Source organism: Chaetodon trifascialis, chromosome 2, assembly GCF_039877785.1.
Source record: "Chaetodon trifascialis isolate fChaTrf1 chromosome 2, fChaTrf1.hap1, whole genome shotgun sequence".
Taxonomy (NCBI): domain Eukaryota; kingdom Metazoa; phylum Chordata; class Actinopteri; order Chaetodontiformes; family Chaetodontidae; genus Chaetodon; species Chaetodon trifascialis.
In genome coordinates, this window is record NC_092057.1 from 21,159,358 (window position 1) to 21,176,799 (window position 17,442).

Sequence of the window (17,442 nt, forward strand, 5' to 3'; positions counted from 1 at the left end):
AAGCAGCTCCAAAACCACTGGATCCTACATTGCCCATAATGCAGTGTGACAACGTGTCTAAGAACCTCGCTGCCTGCTAAATGCCCACTTCTGCCAAAGCTCTCATCTCCAGTTAGTAATGCAGGTTGTCTTCTAAAGTCTCAAACCCAAGCACAGTTTACCTTGATGAAATGATCAGGTTTCCTCATGGCAGGTCAACTGAATTTTATGTGTAAAATTGGTGGAGTGTCTCTTTAAAAACAAGTCTAAAGCGGCGCTTCCCAACCATATGACCACGGACCGGCCATTTGGTACCATGCCGCACAGAGAGACTAAACAAGAAATATTTTATTGATCATCAGGATCTGAAAGAAGTTTTATTTTTATTTTTTCAAAAAAAAGTTAAACCAGTTAAACCAAGGACTCATTTATCTTCCTTGTTTTATCTGAATAAGGTTTAGACGTTTGAGGGGATAAAATGATGCAGTAATTTCAGAGAAATAAAGGACGAATTGACTTGCGAGGAAGTATATCAGGGTCCAAGCACCATGATGCAACTGCGACCTGGAGGTTCACTGACACGAGGCCATCAGCTGGCAGAGAGCATCGCTGAAAAGGGCTTTAACAAGCGGGTTAACGTGTCCTGCTCTAAACACAACACATGCACCAAAAGACATTTGAACATTTTATTTTAACAAAATATCCCAAGAGAACATAGTCTTACTTCCATGCCAGTAAACATACAGAATGATGTCAACCAGCTGAGCAGGTGACTCCAACAACCCTCTACCTCCATGACACGTTTTAAAAAAGATGCCAAGAGTCAAGTGATGCTTGATTGGGTTTAGTTTGTCTCATTTTAAATACTGCAGCCTTATGATTCAACACAGCCAGACAGAACAGGTCCAGGCTGGGTGAGGAAACAACTCATTCAGAAGCAGCAGAATCTATCAAATGGTACATACACATGAAACATGCCCGCGCATGCGCGTGTGCGTGCGCACACACACACACACACACACACACACACACACACACACACACACACACACACACACTTATCCTCCGGTGGAAATCCTCTAATGAACATTACACAAGTGCAGATATTGCATACATTCATTGAAAGACACACACGCGCATACACATTCGCACTACAATAACAGTACACATTTATGTATAAAAAACCTAAATGTATAAACTAAGTCTTTGTTCAGTCCAGCTCTTGGTTTTGGTGGTTGCAATGATACACAATTACAAAAAAAGGATAAAACGTGTAAAATTAAACACAGACAACCTAAAAAAAAAACTTCATCTTTACAGTAATTCATGGAGAGCATTCTTTGTTCAGTTTCAATTTGACACGTGTTTTAACTACATGTTACCAAAGCCGAGCCGCTGAACGTGTGCAGTTCTGCTGAGATTAAGGTCGAGCTCCATGCTGACGATGAGGCCCGGTCGACGTGTATCTGTGTGTGTGCTTTTGTTGCTGCTGCACTGACACTCGTGGTACTCTTCTTTCTTCATAATACAATCCAGGTACACCGGTCACTATCTGCCAACACTTGCAGGGATGAGCCTACGGGTGAGAAGACGAGACGTTTGAATTTGATTTATAATGATCTGCATAAACAAACATGTTTACACGTTACTGAATCCTCTCCCTGGACCAGAGGCGTCAGAATGCACTGCAGAGTTCATGCTGCGTGATGCAACACTCCCATGACACAGACCCAATGGAAATAGCTTTTTTTCATTGTGATTGGCCAACATGACTTTAGGGTTATATTGTGGCATGTTGGTTTGTAAAAACAGGGTTTCTGAGGAGGACCCAGTTTAACCAGTTTTAAAAAGTACCTATGATGTGTACATGTGGACTAGGCATTAAAGAAACAGAGCAGCCACTGACGACATTATTCCCACCTGTGCCTTTTCTGTTGTGAAAAGTCTAAAGATGAATCATTATTGGTAACATACTGATATATGATGCGGAAAAAATGTCTAGCAAGCAAATGTTTGCCCTTCATCACACACTTACTCGCAAACAAGATCAGGGCTGTATCCAATCCAAGCCTTTTAGCTACATTTGGCTGTATTTTATAAAAACCTGCGTCAATTTAAGAACATTTCTGAAACTAAGACAACAAAAGGTTCTGCATGCAGCATGTGCTATAGAGCAAAAGATTCTCATAACTATGACCTGACTGTGGCTCATTTTTCTGCCCTTTCTGCTAACACCTGTGTTTTTCACATGCATTTGAAACACATTCAATTCCGTTGTACACAAAATACTCCCCAGCTGATACAGATCTGACACTTGAAGAAGAAATCCAGTGATATTTGACCTCATATTTTCCCTTTGACCTAGATGAACCAGAACCCTCATAGACTGACATATGGACAACATTCTGAGACCGTGTTTGGTCTCTCTTAGAGGGTCTGTGGTAGATATGTGGATACAACCCCAATTCCAAAATCTTGGGACACATTTACTAAAACTTTTTGACATTTACTCAACTGAAAACAGTACAAAGACATTATTAAATGTTTGACCTCATCAACTTCAGTGATTTTTGTAAATATCTTATTCTGAATCTGATGCAGCAACATGATTCAAACAAGTTGGGAGAGGAACAATAAAAGACTGTTTGGAACATTCCACAGGTAAACAGGTTCACTGGTAACAGGTGGTAGTATTATGACTGGGTATGAAAGGGGTGTCCTGGAAAGGCTCAGTCATTCACAAGCAGGGATGGAGCGAGGTTCACAACTTTGTGAACACATGACTGGATAAAGGAGATAAGTACATGAACTCTAGAACACTTTGTAAAACTGCTGTCAGTCCATTTAAAAATGACTTCATTCTGTTTTTATTTACGTTTTACACAGCTCCCACCTTTACTGGAACCCAGGGCTGCAACTCACCTTTGTGTAGTGCTTCATTGGTCATGCGATTAATGTAGCGGGAGCTGCTCTCTGGAACCAACCACTTCATCACTGTGTTCACACAGGACTTCCTGTAAGAACTCCACACACTCCCACTGACAGGAGGGATTAAGATTAACACCTTCACCACAACACAACTAAACAGAGCATAACAAGAAAAAAGGGCGACAAATGGTGTGTGAGTGTTTGTGTATGTGAGGATGTGGCAACTCACCTGGTCTGACCCTTGACTTCTGTCAGGTCACCAACGCCCACAGTGCAACACATGCCTGTGTTTAGGTCCCAGCTGACCTGCAGGTTGGAATGGTAGGTGTTTGGCCTGGGAACAAAAACAATGAATACCAGACTGAGCGGGCACAGAGGAGAGTGGCAGATGCAGAGTTCAAAAAGGCTTTGGGTGTATTTAGGACACATACCTGCAGTGCTCCTCATCTGAGTTGGAGAATGCCAGTAACAGCAGACCAATGTTGATCATCACAGTGTTGGTTTCAGGACACACCTGATATACATCAAGCACACATTATCAACAGGTCAAAATGTTCCTCTGTGTTGGTTTTTAGTCAGCTCAGAAACATGAAAGTTAAAAATCACAGTGTAGAAAATACAGTATGTAACACAAGATAGGAGTTAAGTATATTTAAGCATATTTCTGAAAGTAAAGCACAGTCAATCCAAAGAGTGCAGATCTGAAGAGACTAGCACCCGAACACCTCCTCCACCTGACAACAACAGTTTGCAACCCAGAACAGTTCTTTGATATGAAGAAGTGCTGCAGAAAAACCAGTGTCAGGAGTGATGTCATAGTGTGAGCGCGTGTGCGTGTACTGACCTCTAATATCACAACATCATAGTCGCTGAAGGAGCAGAACTGAGGGCCCCAGGCAGCATCGCTCCTGATGACCTCATTGATAAGATACTCAAAGTCTAGAGTCAACTGCTCCACACACACACTCTGCAAGACAGATCACGCAGGTTTAGACGTACAAAAACACTGTCGAGGTACCAAGAGTTACCAAACAAACCCTGACTATTTACACATGTGAATTTCCTTCTTTTTAGTTAATGTGGTTGATGAATGCAGGTTCTGGCACAGAAGTCACAGACAGGTACAGGCCATTATTGAAATCTGCTGGAGTCTAACATATCTGAATCCCTTCAGTCATAATATCTGGTGAAAACAATTCCAAAGAAAGAGCTAAACTATTCTGTCCTGACTCACTGTTTCCCTCACTGCCCTCTCTGTCACTCCTCTCCTAATTTGGTGAATTAAGTGTTTATTTTGACCAAACCACAGTTGGAGGTGATTGTTGTAACAGTGGAAACATGATCCAAGCCAATTTCGGTGAGCTTTAAGGGTCTGTCTCTGTATGGATCCTTTCTATACTGCTGTCAAACACTGAAAAACAATCTGAGCCTGCCAAAGCCTAAAACAAACACTTTTAGTGGATGTGCACTGATGGTGTACAATCGCAGGGAGGAATTACACTACAGCCCGTTTCGTGGCTTACAGCTGCATCGCTCTCGCTCAATACTGTAACAATTTCCCATATCATTGCCCACATCTGTCATTTAGACAGAAACATGGGAAAATAGATCCCACAAACACACATAATGTTTGTTTTGAATGTCTCTTATTTCTTAGTCCAGGACATTAAAATCTTCCAAAAACACAACTGGCTGCGAGATGCAGTCCAGCATGTTCCTCAGCACAAAATCAGCCAGTCACTTACTGGTTAATGGCTGCAGGGCTAATAAAAGCAACATTAACCAAAACTGACATGCCCACTAAAGAATGACCAACTGTATGAAAGACGTCTATGAATGTGAATGGTTCTTATCTAAACTAGAAATGAAAGAAATAACATAACGTATCAGTTGAAACGTTGCTAGGATTGTCTGTAAAAGCAGACTGATGCAGTGCTCTGACACGAATATCTTCAGCTGATTACTGACTGTTGATTCCAGTATCTCCAGGACAGGTAGGACACCTCGACACATATATTCCAATATTTCTAAATTTACAGTTACAGATACACTCAAACACACACCTGTCCATTGTGTGGCCCAGTGACCAGCTGCAGGTTTCGTCCTTTAAGGTCAGTGACTGTGAAAGGGAGCTGAACTTTATCATCTTCATAACCTGGAGACAGAAACAGAGAGGACAAATGCAGGTCAGCAGCTTCAGACTATTTAAAATCTCTCGTACTAGGTGTCCTCCTCTTTCTCTCACCTCCAGTATTCTGCTCCGCTGCCCCTGGCTGTTGGAGGCGATAGTGTAGGCGTGAATAATTCACATATCCAGGCTCACTGGAGCCGGCCTCCTGGGATGAGGACGGGGTCGGAGGAGATGAAAGTGATGAGGAAGAGGAGGCAGGAGACATCACTAGGTCAGAAGACTGTGGCAAACTATGACTCCCACCCGATGTTGATGCTTGTGGTAAAGTAGTCCGTCTCTCCTCCACCGTTCTCTCTATGAAATAATCCTCCTCTGTCCTCCTCTCTACATTTATCCCTTTGTCTCCTGTTATCTGTGCTGCCTGCTTTTCACCACCATCAGCTGTTCTCCTTTCTGCCTGGCCTTCATTTTCTTTCCCCCCTCCTCCTCCTCCACCTCCTCCTCCTCCTCCCTGGGCCCGCCTGAAGAGGTCAGCTGCAAACTCCCGGGCTCGCACGGCTGCTTGTGACTGGCTAGGAGAGGAGGGTATTGGAGTGGGCCTGTTAGGTGGCAGTTGGCTCTCTGGGGAACCCTGAGGTAGCGAGGAAGAAGAGGCCAAGGAGGTGGAGGAAAAAGCAGGAGAGGCTTGACTTGACACGGCTGCTCTCATTGTGTAAAGGATCTGTGACGACTGACCCTGCTTACCTGCAAGAGACAAAGAGGGAACTGAAAAACAACCTAATGCTGAAATCAGGCTAAACAACGTCAGCCCGATGATAAAAAAATCTTACAGGTGTGGATTAAAGCTGCAGTATGTAAGATCGAGAAGAGAGCAGACAGCCTGAAAATTTGAACCAACACAAGTTCCACATCACACCCCCTCCCTCTCTGCTGCACTCATGCCCTGCCTCCAAGCCCCTCCTCCCCACAGCGTCTGCCACGACAACCAGTAACGTTAGCCTTAGCATCCGAAACAAGCCATCTCTGCCCAACCACTACGTCAGTTGCTAACATACCATACGCACTGGGGATTGTTACTGTAACAATCATCATATTAGCTTTATGGTTATTCGTTGTCTCAGCCGTATGCTGTTGTTGGCAGTGGTGGTATGGGCAGTTTCTCCTTTGAGGGTGGCTGTTGCTCCACCATAGCTTTCACTAGACGCCACTCACAGAGCTGTTTGACTGAGTGGCAGCTGCCAGCATGAGCGGAGGGAGGGGGCGGTTCGTGTGTGAGTAGTGATTGACAGATGTCAGACACTCCCTCAGACACTCCTCTGGCTGTGATTGGTTGTTTTGTGTCAGGCGCAGTGGGTTCTTGCAAATCGCAGTAGGAGCAGTAGGTGGGACCAATGGAGCCGTTTTTTTTTCCCCCACAGATTACATGTTTCATGTTCTGCTGTCTGGGCATAGGGACAGTTTTAGCAAATACAACAAAAAATTACTTTTATACAAATTACCTACTGCAGCTTTAATGAGAATGAAAATGAGCATCAGAAAAAACAATTCATCATTTTAGCTTCATCAGTGTGACACAGTGGAACCAATTTGGCACTGCCCCAATCTGACCCTTTTCCACTGCACTCTGGAGACAAGCAGGCAGCGTTACTTATCTGGAGACAAAGTCTAACATACTGTATGATGACGATTTTAGTCATAAGAAGCAGACAAGGATAAGGAAATGTGCTTATTTGACTATTGCTGTGTGTGTGTGTGTGTTACCTGGGCAGAGTGAGATGCCACAGGCCACCAGAGAGTAGCTTGTATTTAACAGGATGACCTGGTCCTTCTTCAGCTGGAAGGCTGGCTGAAAAGTGGGGAACGGGTACACCACCTGGTACCTGCTGTTGAGCACATAGCCATGCTCGAGACACTCACCACTTCCTGTGGAGAGAAAAGGATGAGCTCAAATGAGAGAGTGAATGAGACAGAAAGACCAGTGTAGCGTGTGTGTGTGTGTGTGTGTGTGTGTGTGTGTGTGTGTGTGTGTGTGTGTGTGTGTGTGTGTGTGTGTGTGTGTGTGTGTGTGTGTGTGTGTGTGTGTGTGTGTGTGTGTGTGTGTGTGTGTGTGTGCGCGCGCGCGCGTGTGTTTACCTGTGCGTATGGTAGTGGCTGAAGGAACGGGGCAGCAGTGAGAGCAAGGTTTAGGAGGAGGCATGGAGGCGATGGTGATGTAGATGTCTCTGTTGTTTTCATCGCTCATCATTAAATTCATCAGGACGGAGCTTGAACTGCGTGTGCTGCCAGGTAGAAAATTACTTCTCATTACTTGGACACTACAATTACATTACTCTAGTTTAAACTGAATCAGCTCCATATGGCTGCTGATTGACATGCTTATCATTCCTTACTTGAAGCCAAAGATGACAATTTTGGAGTGGTCATTTGGCCACTCACATACAGTCAGGTACAGGTCGCTGTAGATTTCCTCTCCTGCAAAGAGACGTACATGATGGACCTAAAGAGAAAAAGCAGACAAGAGATAAAGGAGAGGATATCTTGACATGAAGTTGACTTATCTAAGGTCTCCTGTTGTAATTCTCACAGCTGGACATGCTATTGCATGTAATTTGTCCTCTGTTGACATGTGAATCTGTTGGATGGAACTCAATGAGGTTCTAGTGAGTACACTTCCTTTCCTTTACCTGTTTGAGTCTACTGTGCAGGTTGAACTCCCACCAGTACAGATGGTAAGTGTAGAAAGAGAAATCATCATCTTCTCCACAGTCGCTGGTGTAGGACAGAACGTAGCGGCCGCATTTAGTGAAACCAAGAAAGATATGTCTAAAAGCAAAAAAAAGTGAGGCACCACTGTCATACACGTCTCAACCTGAACAACATCACATATGGGAAATCCTCACTCTGAACATCGTGGACACAAGCAGGGAGGTATGCACCAACCTGATACAGTGAACATCAAATTAGTATTGGCACTGAGAGTGACTCTCAGTGAGCTCAACCAGATGTACTGCAGTCCACTGTATAAGACAAGGTACTTAATGACAACAAATCTATGTATTAAACAGACACATACTGACCCTGCTCTCAGGAATTCCTCACTGACAATGTTCTTTAATGGGACACACACTCGAGGTGGCAGCTTCCTGAACAGGCGTTGTGAAAACTGTCCTGACAGCTGGAAAACAGTTAAGAGAGCGGACATAGAAAACAGAATAAACAAATACATAATGAACATGAAGCAAAAGAAAAAGGGTTTGTAATGGTCCTGCAAAAAGCCTTTTCATACTACACAGCTTCATCCAACGCCCTGCACAGTATTAACACACTTGAGTATTTAAAAGGATTGCGCACACGCAGATCAGTTTTCTTTAAGGTGAAATGGTTCAGTGATTAACGTTAAACCCGGGAGTTGAGGTTGCATTTATGAGCTGTTGAGTACTACAAGTTGCTGCTGTGGAATAGCTGAAGCCTACGGCGACTGATATGAAGGTGTATACCACTGGCTTTAATAGCTACGATGCTAACACTGTTCATTTACATTTGGATATCTATGGGCCTGCTAGCGAACGACACCAAGAGTGCCAAATGCCGGGAAACACTGGTAGAAAGCAGGTAACACTCACCGTTTCATACTTTGTCGCATTAACGTTAGCTAATTAGCCACCTGTCTGCTATTAGACGTTAGTTAGCTTCCGAGCTGGTTAGCAGCTAACCTAGCCACAGAAGCTACTGGAGACAAGGAGGCTTTTACTGAAGCAACCTCGCATCATTTCTGAACCACTCTTTTCGTGTTTTATGTTAAATTTTGTGGCTTCATGCTCACCTTCCCACGCATTAGAAGCTTCACGACATGGTCTTTGTGTCTTCTTTGAGTTTTTTGTTTGCTATCGTCCTTTTCGGATTTCGAGCTGGGCGCCATCTCCCACTGAACTGCTGTCCTCGTTCAAGGCAGAAGCGTCGCGATTGGCCCACAGACTGCACGAGACTGCCCTCACTCGCCGGTGGATACATCCATCACAACCAAAACAAAGGTAGGGCACCTCAGAGGCCACATCCTGTATAAAGCCACCATTGAAGGGTTTCAGTAGGTCTGTTACATGGTGTGACTCCCAGCATGAGAATTATCATGAAGAATCAGACAAACATGCCGTTTCATCTGATACGACGTTTGCATTAGGTCTAAAATGGTGAGCAACCAACTCCCACACACAACGCTGATGACCACACAAAGAAAGAAATTGGTTATTTGAACGTTTTTATTTAAGTATTTAAAAACAAGCTGTAAAAATAAGATTAAAAAAATCAGCATACAGTAACGGAACCTATTGGGACAAAAAAAACTCCAACAAATAAGAAATTAAACAGAGGGCAGTCAAGCACACAAACACACATGCACACACAACCAACCTACATACAGTAGGACAAGCTAGTGCCTTGTTACAACCAACTTACTGTTCAGTGGCATACAGTATACAGACACACACGACCCCCTTAAGGAAAATAATTACAATGAATAAAATTAAAACTAAAATCTTGACAGCAGGGAGAAATCGACCTGCAACTGGGAATGTTCTTAAAAATGAAGATTAAAAAAAAAAAAAAAAAAAAGTACCAAGGACAAGAAAAGGAGACGACCAACATTTCTGTGTTTTTTTTCTTATAAACATAATATCTGAATATATTCAAAATACTGCTAGACCGTTTTCACCTTCAGGAAATTGATAGTGGAAAAACTACTGAAATGTCAGTCAGTGTTGAGATGCTGTTGTGCTAGCTTGCAAGCAAAGACGCTCATTATTTCACATTTTAAAAAAAGGATCAGATGTATAACAAGGAGTGGGTGAGGTGGAAACTGATTTATGGGCAAACTGAACTGTAACCCAAGTATTTATTTAGTGCTTTGTTCAATGCATGGGCAAAATGTGTTCCCTTTTTCCTTTCTTCAATTTTGACATTAAAAAAACAACAATAAGTTGGGAATATAAAATGTCTGGGTGGATGAATAAACCATGGTCTTGTCTTATTAAAGCCAAAAAGGAAATCTCTTGATAGAAAAAACAAACAAGTCCAGAGAGCCATCGCAACCACCCAACAGACCAAGCCACTCGTTTACTGGGCCTGAAATGACACATCACAGACAAAATTTAAGTTAATCAGTCTTTGCTTTATACAGAAATATGAAAATTCTCTCAGACTGGTGTGTAAAGTACATGAATACACCCATGGTTGCATGCAGGATCACCAATTAACAGCTGTCAAGTGCAAAACAGTGCTAATAGTACAGTATCCATCACACTTACAAACAAAATTTGAATGCATTTGGTTTTTACATGTTCTTAAACTTTGTTCCTGTTGAACAATGCACAGCTTTGACTGAAGACTGATCAAATAAACACAAAGATAAAAATGTGAGTGATTCATATCAACATCTGCTCTTTATATTGACCCTGTCACAGTATCTCTATTTAAAACACAAAAAGGTATTTTAGGTTAGTCGTGGAAACGTTTCTATAAAAAATGTTATTTGTTATTTTAAATGTGTTCTTGGCAGGCATTTGTTTTTAGCTTACTCAAACTCGTTAGCTTCAAGTTTAATTTTGGATACTTGTCATGGATGTGCTACCTGCTGTCCCTGCTGTGGAGCAGCTGCCTGTCCAGGCACCTGCCCTCCCTGTCCATAGTAGGCAGCCTGCTGTCTGTAGTACTCAGCCCAGGCAGCGCTGTAGTCCTGCTGGCCTCCAGCTGCAGCTCCTCCTGCTGCTGCTGCTGCCGCTGCTGCAGCTGGAGCAGCTGGAGCCCCTCCACCTGGCTGGGCTGGAGAAACACACAACACACTTTATATACAGAGTCATGTTTCATTGCATGGTATTCTACAGACATCAGTATGACTGATTACTTTAATAGTACTAAATGTAATATAAGCAATACTCGGTTTGATCTCAGACAGAACCTTATGGTTAAAGCTCACAGTTTAAGAAAGTATTTTTGACTGTCTCAGTACATACTCATGCCCATCTTCTTGTAGTACTCCTCCCAGGCTTTAGTGTAGTCTGGCTGCCCTCCAGAGGCCTGTGCTGCTTGGCTCTGATCTCCTGGTGCTGCTGCTGCAGCGGCTCCTGGAGTCTGGGCTGCCATGGCACCCCCTGGCTGTTGGCCATAATACTGTGCATAATAGGCTGCCCACGCTGCATTCGGGTCTGCAGCTGCCTTACCTAATAAGTGGAGATGAGATGAGGGAAGGGTTTTACTGGGCTAGTTTATATGAAATTATGAGAGAAAGGTACACACAGAAAATCAGAACATATGTTGGATGTGACCCTTAAATTAAGTCAAGGAGCGATTTTTCAGCTGAACTGAATGTTTTTCCTGCTAATGAGGGAGGAGATAAAACCAACTACCTGCTCAATCGGACGTTCTACTCTAGAAAACACATGAAAGCAGACGAAAGTATGGAAGCATACAACTTTCACTAAAGTTCCACTAAAGACGTGGATCGTCGCTAAACAAGACAGGGTAAGTGTATTCATGTTCACCGGTTTTAGGCAAAACTGTTAACGCTGATTTAATTCAATTTGATTTAATCATATGCAAACAACCTATTTGTTGCACTTGCTCTGTTTTCTACCTCTCCGTTTCTTTCTGCTGTTATAACAAGTGAATTTCCCCGGTATGGGATCAATAAAGTCTTCTCTTATAAAGTTACTCACTGGGGTCATGTGGACCTGGGGCTTGCCACTGCTGGTATGTATTTCCCCAACCCTGAGGACAGAACTGGGGGCCACCAGGTGCAGCTCCACTGCAGAGAGGAACAGAACCATTTATTCACAAAGAGCTTATTCATACCAGTCTCTTCTGATGGGGAAAAAAAAATTAAAAAAATTAAAAAAAATAAACAAATAAAAATTCCTGCAATCAAGTGTTGTTTGTCGGTTGTACTTACTGAGGAGCACCAGCAGGAGGCCCTGCATTATAGGGGTTAGGATTATAGGGACCCATTGGACCAGCTGGGCCTCCTGGGCCAGAACCACCACCCACTGGACACAATGGAGCCTGGAAAAGACAGGAAGAAGCCATTCAAACTACAAATTAGCAAAGAGTGTGTGTTATCTTTTGAAATGTGTATTCCCCATCTGCTCCGTGAGTCACCTGAACGTACCTCAATCTTCTCTTCTATGAGCTGCTTTGCATGGTCAATCTGTTGTGGGGACCCCCGGATGGTGAACAGTTTGAAGTTTGGGTCACCATTTGGTGGAGGCTGGCGGGATATCTCCACAAATGCACCTGTCTGTTGGTTGATGGATTTGACGTTTTCTCCTCCTCTGCCAATGACAAGCCCACATTTGTGAGCGGGAATGGAGAAAGTCATCTCTCCTCCTGGAGGACCCCAGCTCCCCTGGCCTCTACCCCGTCCTCGCCCACCTGGCGGCATCCCTGAACCAGGACCTGGGGGGCCCTGTGGAGGAAACATGCCTCACATTAGGTTTAACTCCTCAACAGCAAATCCCTGTCTTTTTGTGCTCTATCATCCATTAAGGAATCAAGATCAACACTTAAAAAGAAATCAAAAGCCAGCCTCTGCACTCTGTACCTACCCCCTGTCCACCCTCCTCACGGGCACGGATGCTCTGTAGCAGATCAGTGATGATTGAGGCAGCATGCTGACACTGGTCTGGTGGACCCATAATATGGGCAATTTTTTCAGGACCTGTACCATCATCTGTACGGAATGACAAAAGGACACATTGGTTTATTAGTGGGGATTTGTATAGAGATGGGAACAAAAAGGATCAATTGGAAGGAGAAAAATTTCCATACCAGCCACTCCAAATGACTGATTTTTAAAATCACTGATGTCGTAACAATGTGGATCAATATTTCTTCACAACTGGTCAATATTCGAATTTAACTTGCTGCAGACGTAAAAGTTGAAATGCCAACACACAATTGTATAATTAAGCTAAATACAAGAAAATTTAACAAAGTGACCTTTTCTTTACAAAATAGTACAAAAAAAATTCAATGCAGTTTTAACATCCAGAAAATGTTTGGAGCGCTCACCTGGTTTAAACTGTATCTTCACTCCAGCATCACTCTGAATCTTCTTTATCATCTCTCCACTTCGGCCAATTACAACTCCCACAGAGTGGCGGGGCACAGCTATCTGTAGAATCACACACACATGCAGAATACATTCACACATTATTCTACAGCTAAGAAAAAAGGTCTTTACTACAGCAGCTAGTCATAACTTCTCTTCTTGTATTGAAACAGTTTACTTACGTCAATGCCACCTCCCCCTCCCCCTCCCATCCTTGATCCGTATTCATTCCGGTCTCCAAAACCTGCATGATCCCTGTCTCGTAGAATCTCATTAACCATCTCCTTTGCTTGCTTTAAAAAAAAATAAAAAGACAGCACAAAGAAGAAAGGAAGACATGAGGATTTGAACAGTAAATAGGGGAATGAAAATTTTGGTTAAGTAGGACATTTGTTTCAAGAGAACCTGCACTTTGTAGGGGTCTCCAATGATGCGCAGGGGTTTATCAATGTTGGGTGGCTGGGATCCATCTTGAATAAGAATCATTTTAACTCCAGCCCGCTCCTAGGATTTTGCAGGTGACATATTCCATTTGATTACACACACAGCAAAGGCAACTAATCCCAATATGAGCATGTTACACTGTTTACTGGTTACAGTGCATCCTCCTATTAGGTGATAACAAATCAGCGCAAAACTTTTTTCCTAATATCATTTTCTTTTCAATATTTGTACTGTACTAACACTATGATTCTCACCTGCAGCTGTTTGATGGTCTCTCCTCCTTTGCCTATAATAAGGCCGGCTTTGCCTGCAGGGATGATCATCTCCTGCATGGATCCTGCTTGCCCATTGGTCGACTCATGACCCCTTGACACTATGTCATCAATTAGTGCCTTGGCTCTCCTGGTAGCAAATTCAAATGAAAGAAGGGTGATGAAATGATTGAGCACAAGACTAATGTGGCATACAAACCATTTAGTCACTAATCTGACTTATTACAGGCAGCACAAGAAGCTCCAGCTGCACCTACAGGATGCCACAGCAGCAACAGACTTTGAACAGGCAATGCTTGGCTTTGCTAGGGGATCAAGTAGCACCTCCTTTCAAAAAGATGAAAAATGTGCCAAAAGCCTAGTTCTTGCCACTCGTTAACCTAAATACAAATTTTCATAACCATTCTCAGAAGTAAAACAAAAAGGAAATCCTAACATTTCATTTTTTTGGTCTGGCTGTGCCCTGATGTGAGCTTCTCAGACTGTTAAAACCCTGCAGACATCCACCAATCTGTTGTTTATGGGGTAGAGATGATTAAGTGCCGATGTACAAGTTAACAGGACACAGTTGTAAGATTTTATATCATGTAATTTCTCCATCAGTCTCTAGAGTTTAAATTTAATAGTGTTATTTCAAATTTTGTCTTTGAAAGTTGAGTGAAGTAGTTGCACTGAAAATTCAGAAAAACATTGTCTTAAACACCAACTTACTGCACGGCATCTGGTGACCCGGTCAAAGAAACGCTTCTGTCTGAAAGACCGGCACTGTCTGTGAATGAATATGAAAATATGTATCAATCCAAGAGCAGCTGGAAAATACTTTAAAATGTGTTGACTTGTCTGGGGTTAGCACATAGCTCACCGTGCGCAATCTGGACCTTGCAGCCAGAATCCTGCTGTATTTTGTTAATCTGTTCACCTCCTCGGCCAATGACTTCAGACAGCAAAGACATGAAAATGTTAGTTTGAACACAAGTAATGCAGCAATGCAGGCATCATGTGTATGGCTGAGGAAACGTATGTGCATGTACTCACTGAGACCAACCATGCTATCAGGTACCCTGTACTCTTCTGTTATTGTGGAGGGTCTAACGCTGCAGACAAGTGTTAAAAAAAAAAAAAAAAAAAAAAAAGATGTATAAAAGAATCGCATCTCTGTCACAACAAGCACCAAAAGTGTTTTCGTAAAAGAAACGCTAAAAATAACTAGACAGTATACCTTTGTTGGGAGAGGGCAGCCAGCTGAGCTCCAATGGCTGTAAGAGAAGGAAAGAGTGGTGAGTGTTTGGAAAACAAGCCGAGCGAGTCTTTGTAATAGGACCAATGTGTGTATTTAACGTACACAATGCGGAATCTATTTCGCTCTGAGATGCTACCTTCTTAGCATCGGGTTCATCTGAAAACAAAAGAAAAAGTGAGTCTTACAATGTGGATAAACAAATGCAGACAAAGTGGCTGTTTGTGCTTTTTTTTTAACCTGCTTCTTCCAGGGATCTTTTCTGTGCTGCGAATGGATAGCTCTCAGCACCGCCATTGTTGCTCACTGAGGTAACACCGTCTCCACCAATTTTAGCTGCAATCTGGATAGACACACACCGGATGAAACAAGTGGAAACAAGTTTTGGTAAGAGCATTTAAATATCACCATCATAAGTAGCAGACCTTTTGGACATATGCTTCTCTATAATTGTGATTTCATACAAAGAAAGAAAGATCACATCATTTACAGTGACCCAAGGAGATCAGTTTACTCATGAGGTGCATCACACTGATGATGTCATCTGGGCCTGGAGACAGCAAATTTAGAGCAGAAAGCCTTAGTTGGAGGTCTGCAGTTTAGAAGACATGGACATTTACCAAGGAGGGGGGTGGTTGGATGAAAGATGGTAATGAGTTGCAATTTGGGGAGTGTGGGATCTAGTCTTTTTGGGGCTTGAACAATACTGTGGACAAAAAGTCAGGATGTCTGTCTCTACTGCAACAATTTTTACCTTTCGTTTTTAAATCTGTCCCACAAGTGACTCAATTTTATGGAAGTGCTATAATAAAATTGCTTGAGTACCCTTTAAATTTCTACAGGAGTGAAAATGGAGAGACTAAAATGAGATACAACCACCACAACAACACCTTCTCAGCATCTTGATTAAAGCTGAATTAACTGATTTATCAGCTGACAGAAAATTTGTCTGCTACAGTTTTGTTCATAGATTCACTGTTTTACTTGCTAAATTACATTTAAAAACGCCAACATACTCTAATTTGAGGCAAAATTTTATATCGCTGTTGATTTTTTGTTCCTCTTACTAAACTAGTTGTCACCTTAAGGTTTTGAGTAACTAATTAGATAAAGACAAAAATATATATTATTCAATAATGCTACCCTTGGTGACTACAAAGATCTACAAGGTAGCCTCACACTCGTGCCACTGACCGGGGAAGAAACAGGCGGTGAGAAATGTTAGTCACCAAGTTAATTACTTAGAAACATCATTTTGTCCATTTAACGCTACTCATCAATATAATACACCAAGACAGTCGGTTGACCTCACTGCGTGACAATCATAATGTTACAAAAATGTTGGTGTTTGTTGTTTCATTTCTTCAAAATGGAGTTTCACAAATTGAAGATGAAACTTAATCATCGGTTAACGGATAACTGTTATATTCACTAACCTAGCTAGCTAGCTAGCTAACTTAGCTGAAGTAGCTAGCTAGTCCATTTAACTTAAACACGGCCTTTCGGTGGTAATAAGTTCATTTACTTGAATGAAAGAATTAGAGATTTAGAGAAAAGGACGTTGCCGCTGTTGCTCAATCCACCCCAAACATTTCCAACAGATCACTCAACCTTGCAAGCGTGTCAGACAAATGGCACTGCCATTAGCTAGTTCGCTCGCTAGCTAGTTAACTCAAGCTAACGTCACGGGTAATTAAGCTAGCTCCAGTTTCCCACCATCCAACTACCTCGCCGGTTTCCTTCTCCTGTAGAAGAGCTCTTGAGTTACCTGTCTGGCTCGTTGTACAGCATCAGCGAAAGCGTCTTTTTTCATCCCAGCACCGACTCCGTTCGTCGGCAAACCGCCGTAATCAGACATGCTTCTCACAAGGGGCAAACAGACACAGCTGAATAGCTTTAGCCGGGTCGAGCTGCGCAGAAGCGGGAAGGCTAAACAGGAGCGCACGGGGAGCACCAATGTGAGCGAGGCTGCTTACCACGCCGGCGAGCTTCCCTGCTTAAAATAGCCAATCACTGAACCTTCAACACCCGGGCTCTCTTCTTCTTTTCTTCTTCTTTTTCTTCTTCTTTATACTCTTCCTTATACGTTTGGGTGTTGATATAAAGTAAAAAAAATATCGCCACCTCGTGGCCTGGAGTTGGGCTGGCTGCTTGAGTACAAACCTGTATTTATACCGTCTAGCTAGACTTCTTAATTGCCTACGTGCATGAAGCCAATTATTATTTAGAAACTATTTTACAATTAGTAGCATTGTAACTGTAGCTAATAAATGACGTCCTGGCAACTGAATGCAACAGGGCTGAGACCAAAGTGGGGAAAGCTGCATGTTTTCAGCATTTCAGTTCTTCAGAA

The 17,442-nt window shown here is 42.7% G+C and overlaps 2 protein-coding genes across 3 annotated transcripts; both read right to left on the reverse strand.

The window, feature by feature from the left end:
- Positions 1-651: 651 nt before the first annotated feature.
- On the reverse strand, positions 652-9,224 carry dcaf15 (DDB1 and CUL4 associated factor 15). Its single transcript, XM_070975353.1, has 13 exons — positions 8,862-9,224; positions 8,116-8,213; positions 7,723-7,861; positions 7,429-7,535; positions 7,172-7,317; positions 6,800-6,961; positions 5,153-5,782; positions 4,971-5,062; positions 3,752-3,874; positions 3,339-3,421; positions 3,137-3,241; positions 2,902-3,017; positions 652-1,555 (listed from the first exon to the last, which is right to left on the reverse strand). The coding sequence occupies exons 1-13, from the start codon at positions 8,955-8,957 to the stop codon at positions 1,500-1,502; spliced, it is 1,953 nt and encodes a 650-aa protein (XP_070831454.1). The 5' UTR covers positions 8,958-9,224; the 3' UTR covers positions 652-1,499.
- Positions 9,225-9,278: 54 nt separating this feature from the next.
- On the reverse strand, positions 9,279-17,093 carry khsrp (KH-type splicing regulatory protein). 2 transcript variants are annotated; one of them, XM_070975374.1, is made up of 18 exons: positions 16,858-17,093; positions 15,330-15,432; positions 15,195-15,248; positions 15,072-15,108; positions 14,888-14,946; positions 14,715-14,786; positions 14,564-14,621; positions 13,835-13,982; positions 13,542-13,640; positions 13,319-13,429; positions 13,097-13,199; positions 12,631-12,755; positions 12,195-12,491; positions 11,979-12,088; positions 11,746-11,834; positions 11,044-11,250; positions 10,662-10,852; positions 9,279-10,156 (listed from the first exon to the last, which is right to left on the reverse strand). In XM_070975374.1, exons 1-18 carry the CDS (start codon positions 16,945-16,947, stop codon positions 10,148-10,150), a joined length of 1,962 nt encoding a protein of 653 aa, XP_070831475.1. In that variant the 5' UTR covers positions 16,948-17,093; the 3' UTR covers positions 9,279-10,147. The 2 variants fall into 2 exon arrangements, with proteins under 2 accessions (XP_070831475.1, XP_070831467.1); XM_070975366.1 differs by lacking the exon at positions 9,279-10,156 and having other exon boundaries at positions 10,185-10,852; positions 16,858-17,075.
- Between the last annotated feature and the right edge of the window lie 349 nt (positions 17,094-17,442).

Bases quoted from the DNA above. Each gene is read 5' to 3' on its own strand.
- dcaf15 (XM_070975353.1), bottom strand. From the start codon at position 8,957: ATGGCGCCCAGCTCGAAATCCGAAAAGGACGATAGCAAACAAAAAACT. The intron at 6,962-7,171 runs GTAAACACACGC...TTCTCTCCACAG, and splicing joins AGCCACTACCATACGCACAG to GAAGTGGTGAGTGTCTCGAG. The intron at 1,556-2,901 runs GTGAGTTGCAGC...TCTCACCCGTAG, and splicing joins CAATGAAGCACTACACAAAG to GCTCATCCCTGCAAGTGTTG.
- khsrp (XM_070975366.1), bottom strand. From the start codon at position 16,947: ATGTCTGATTACGGCGGTTTGCCGACGAACGGAGTCGGTGCTGGGATG. The intron at 15,249-15,329 runs GTTAAAAAAAAA...TTTTGTTTTCAG, and splicing joins AAGATCCCTGGAAGAAGCAG to ATGAACCCGATGCTAAGAAG. The intron at 11,835-11,978 runs GTAAGTACAACC...TCCTCTCTGCAG, and splicing joins CCTCCTGCTGGTGCTCCTCA to TGGAGCTGCACCTGGTGGCC.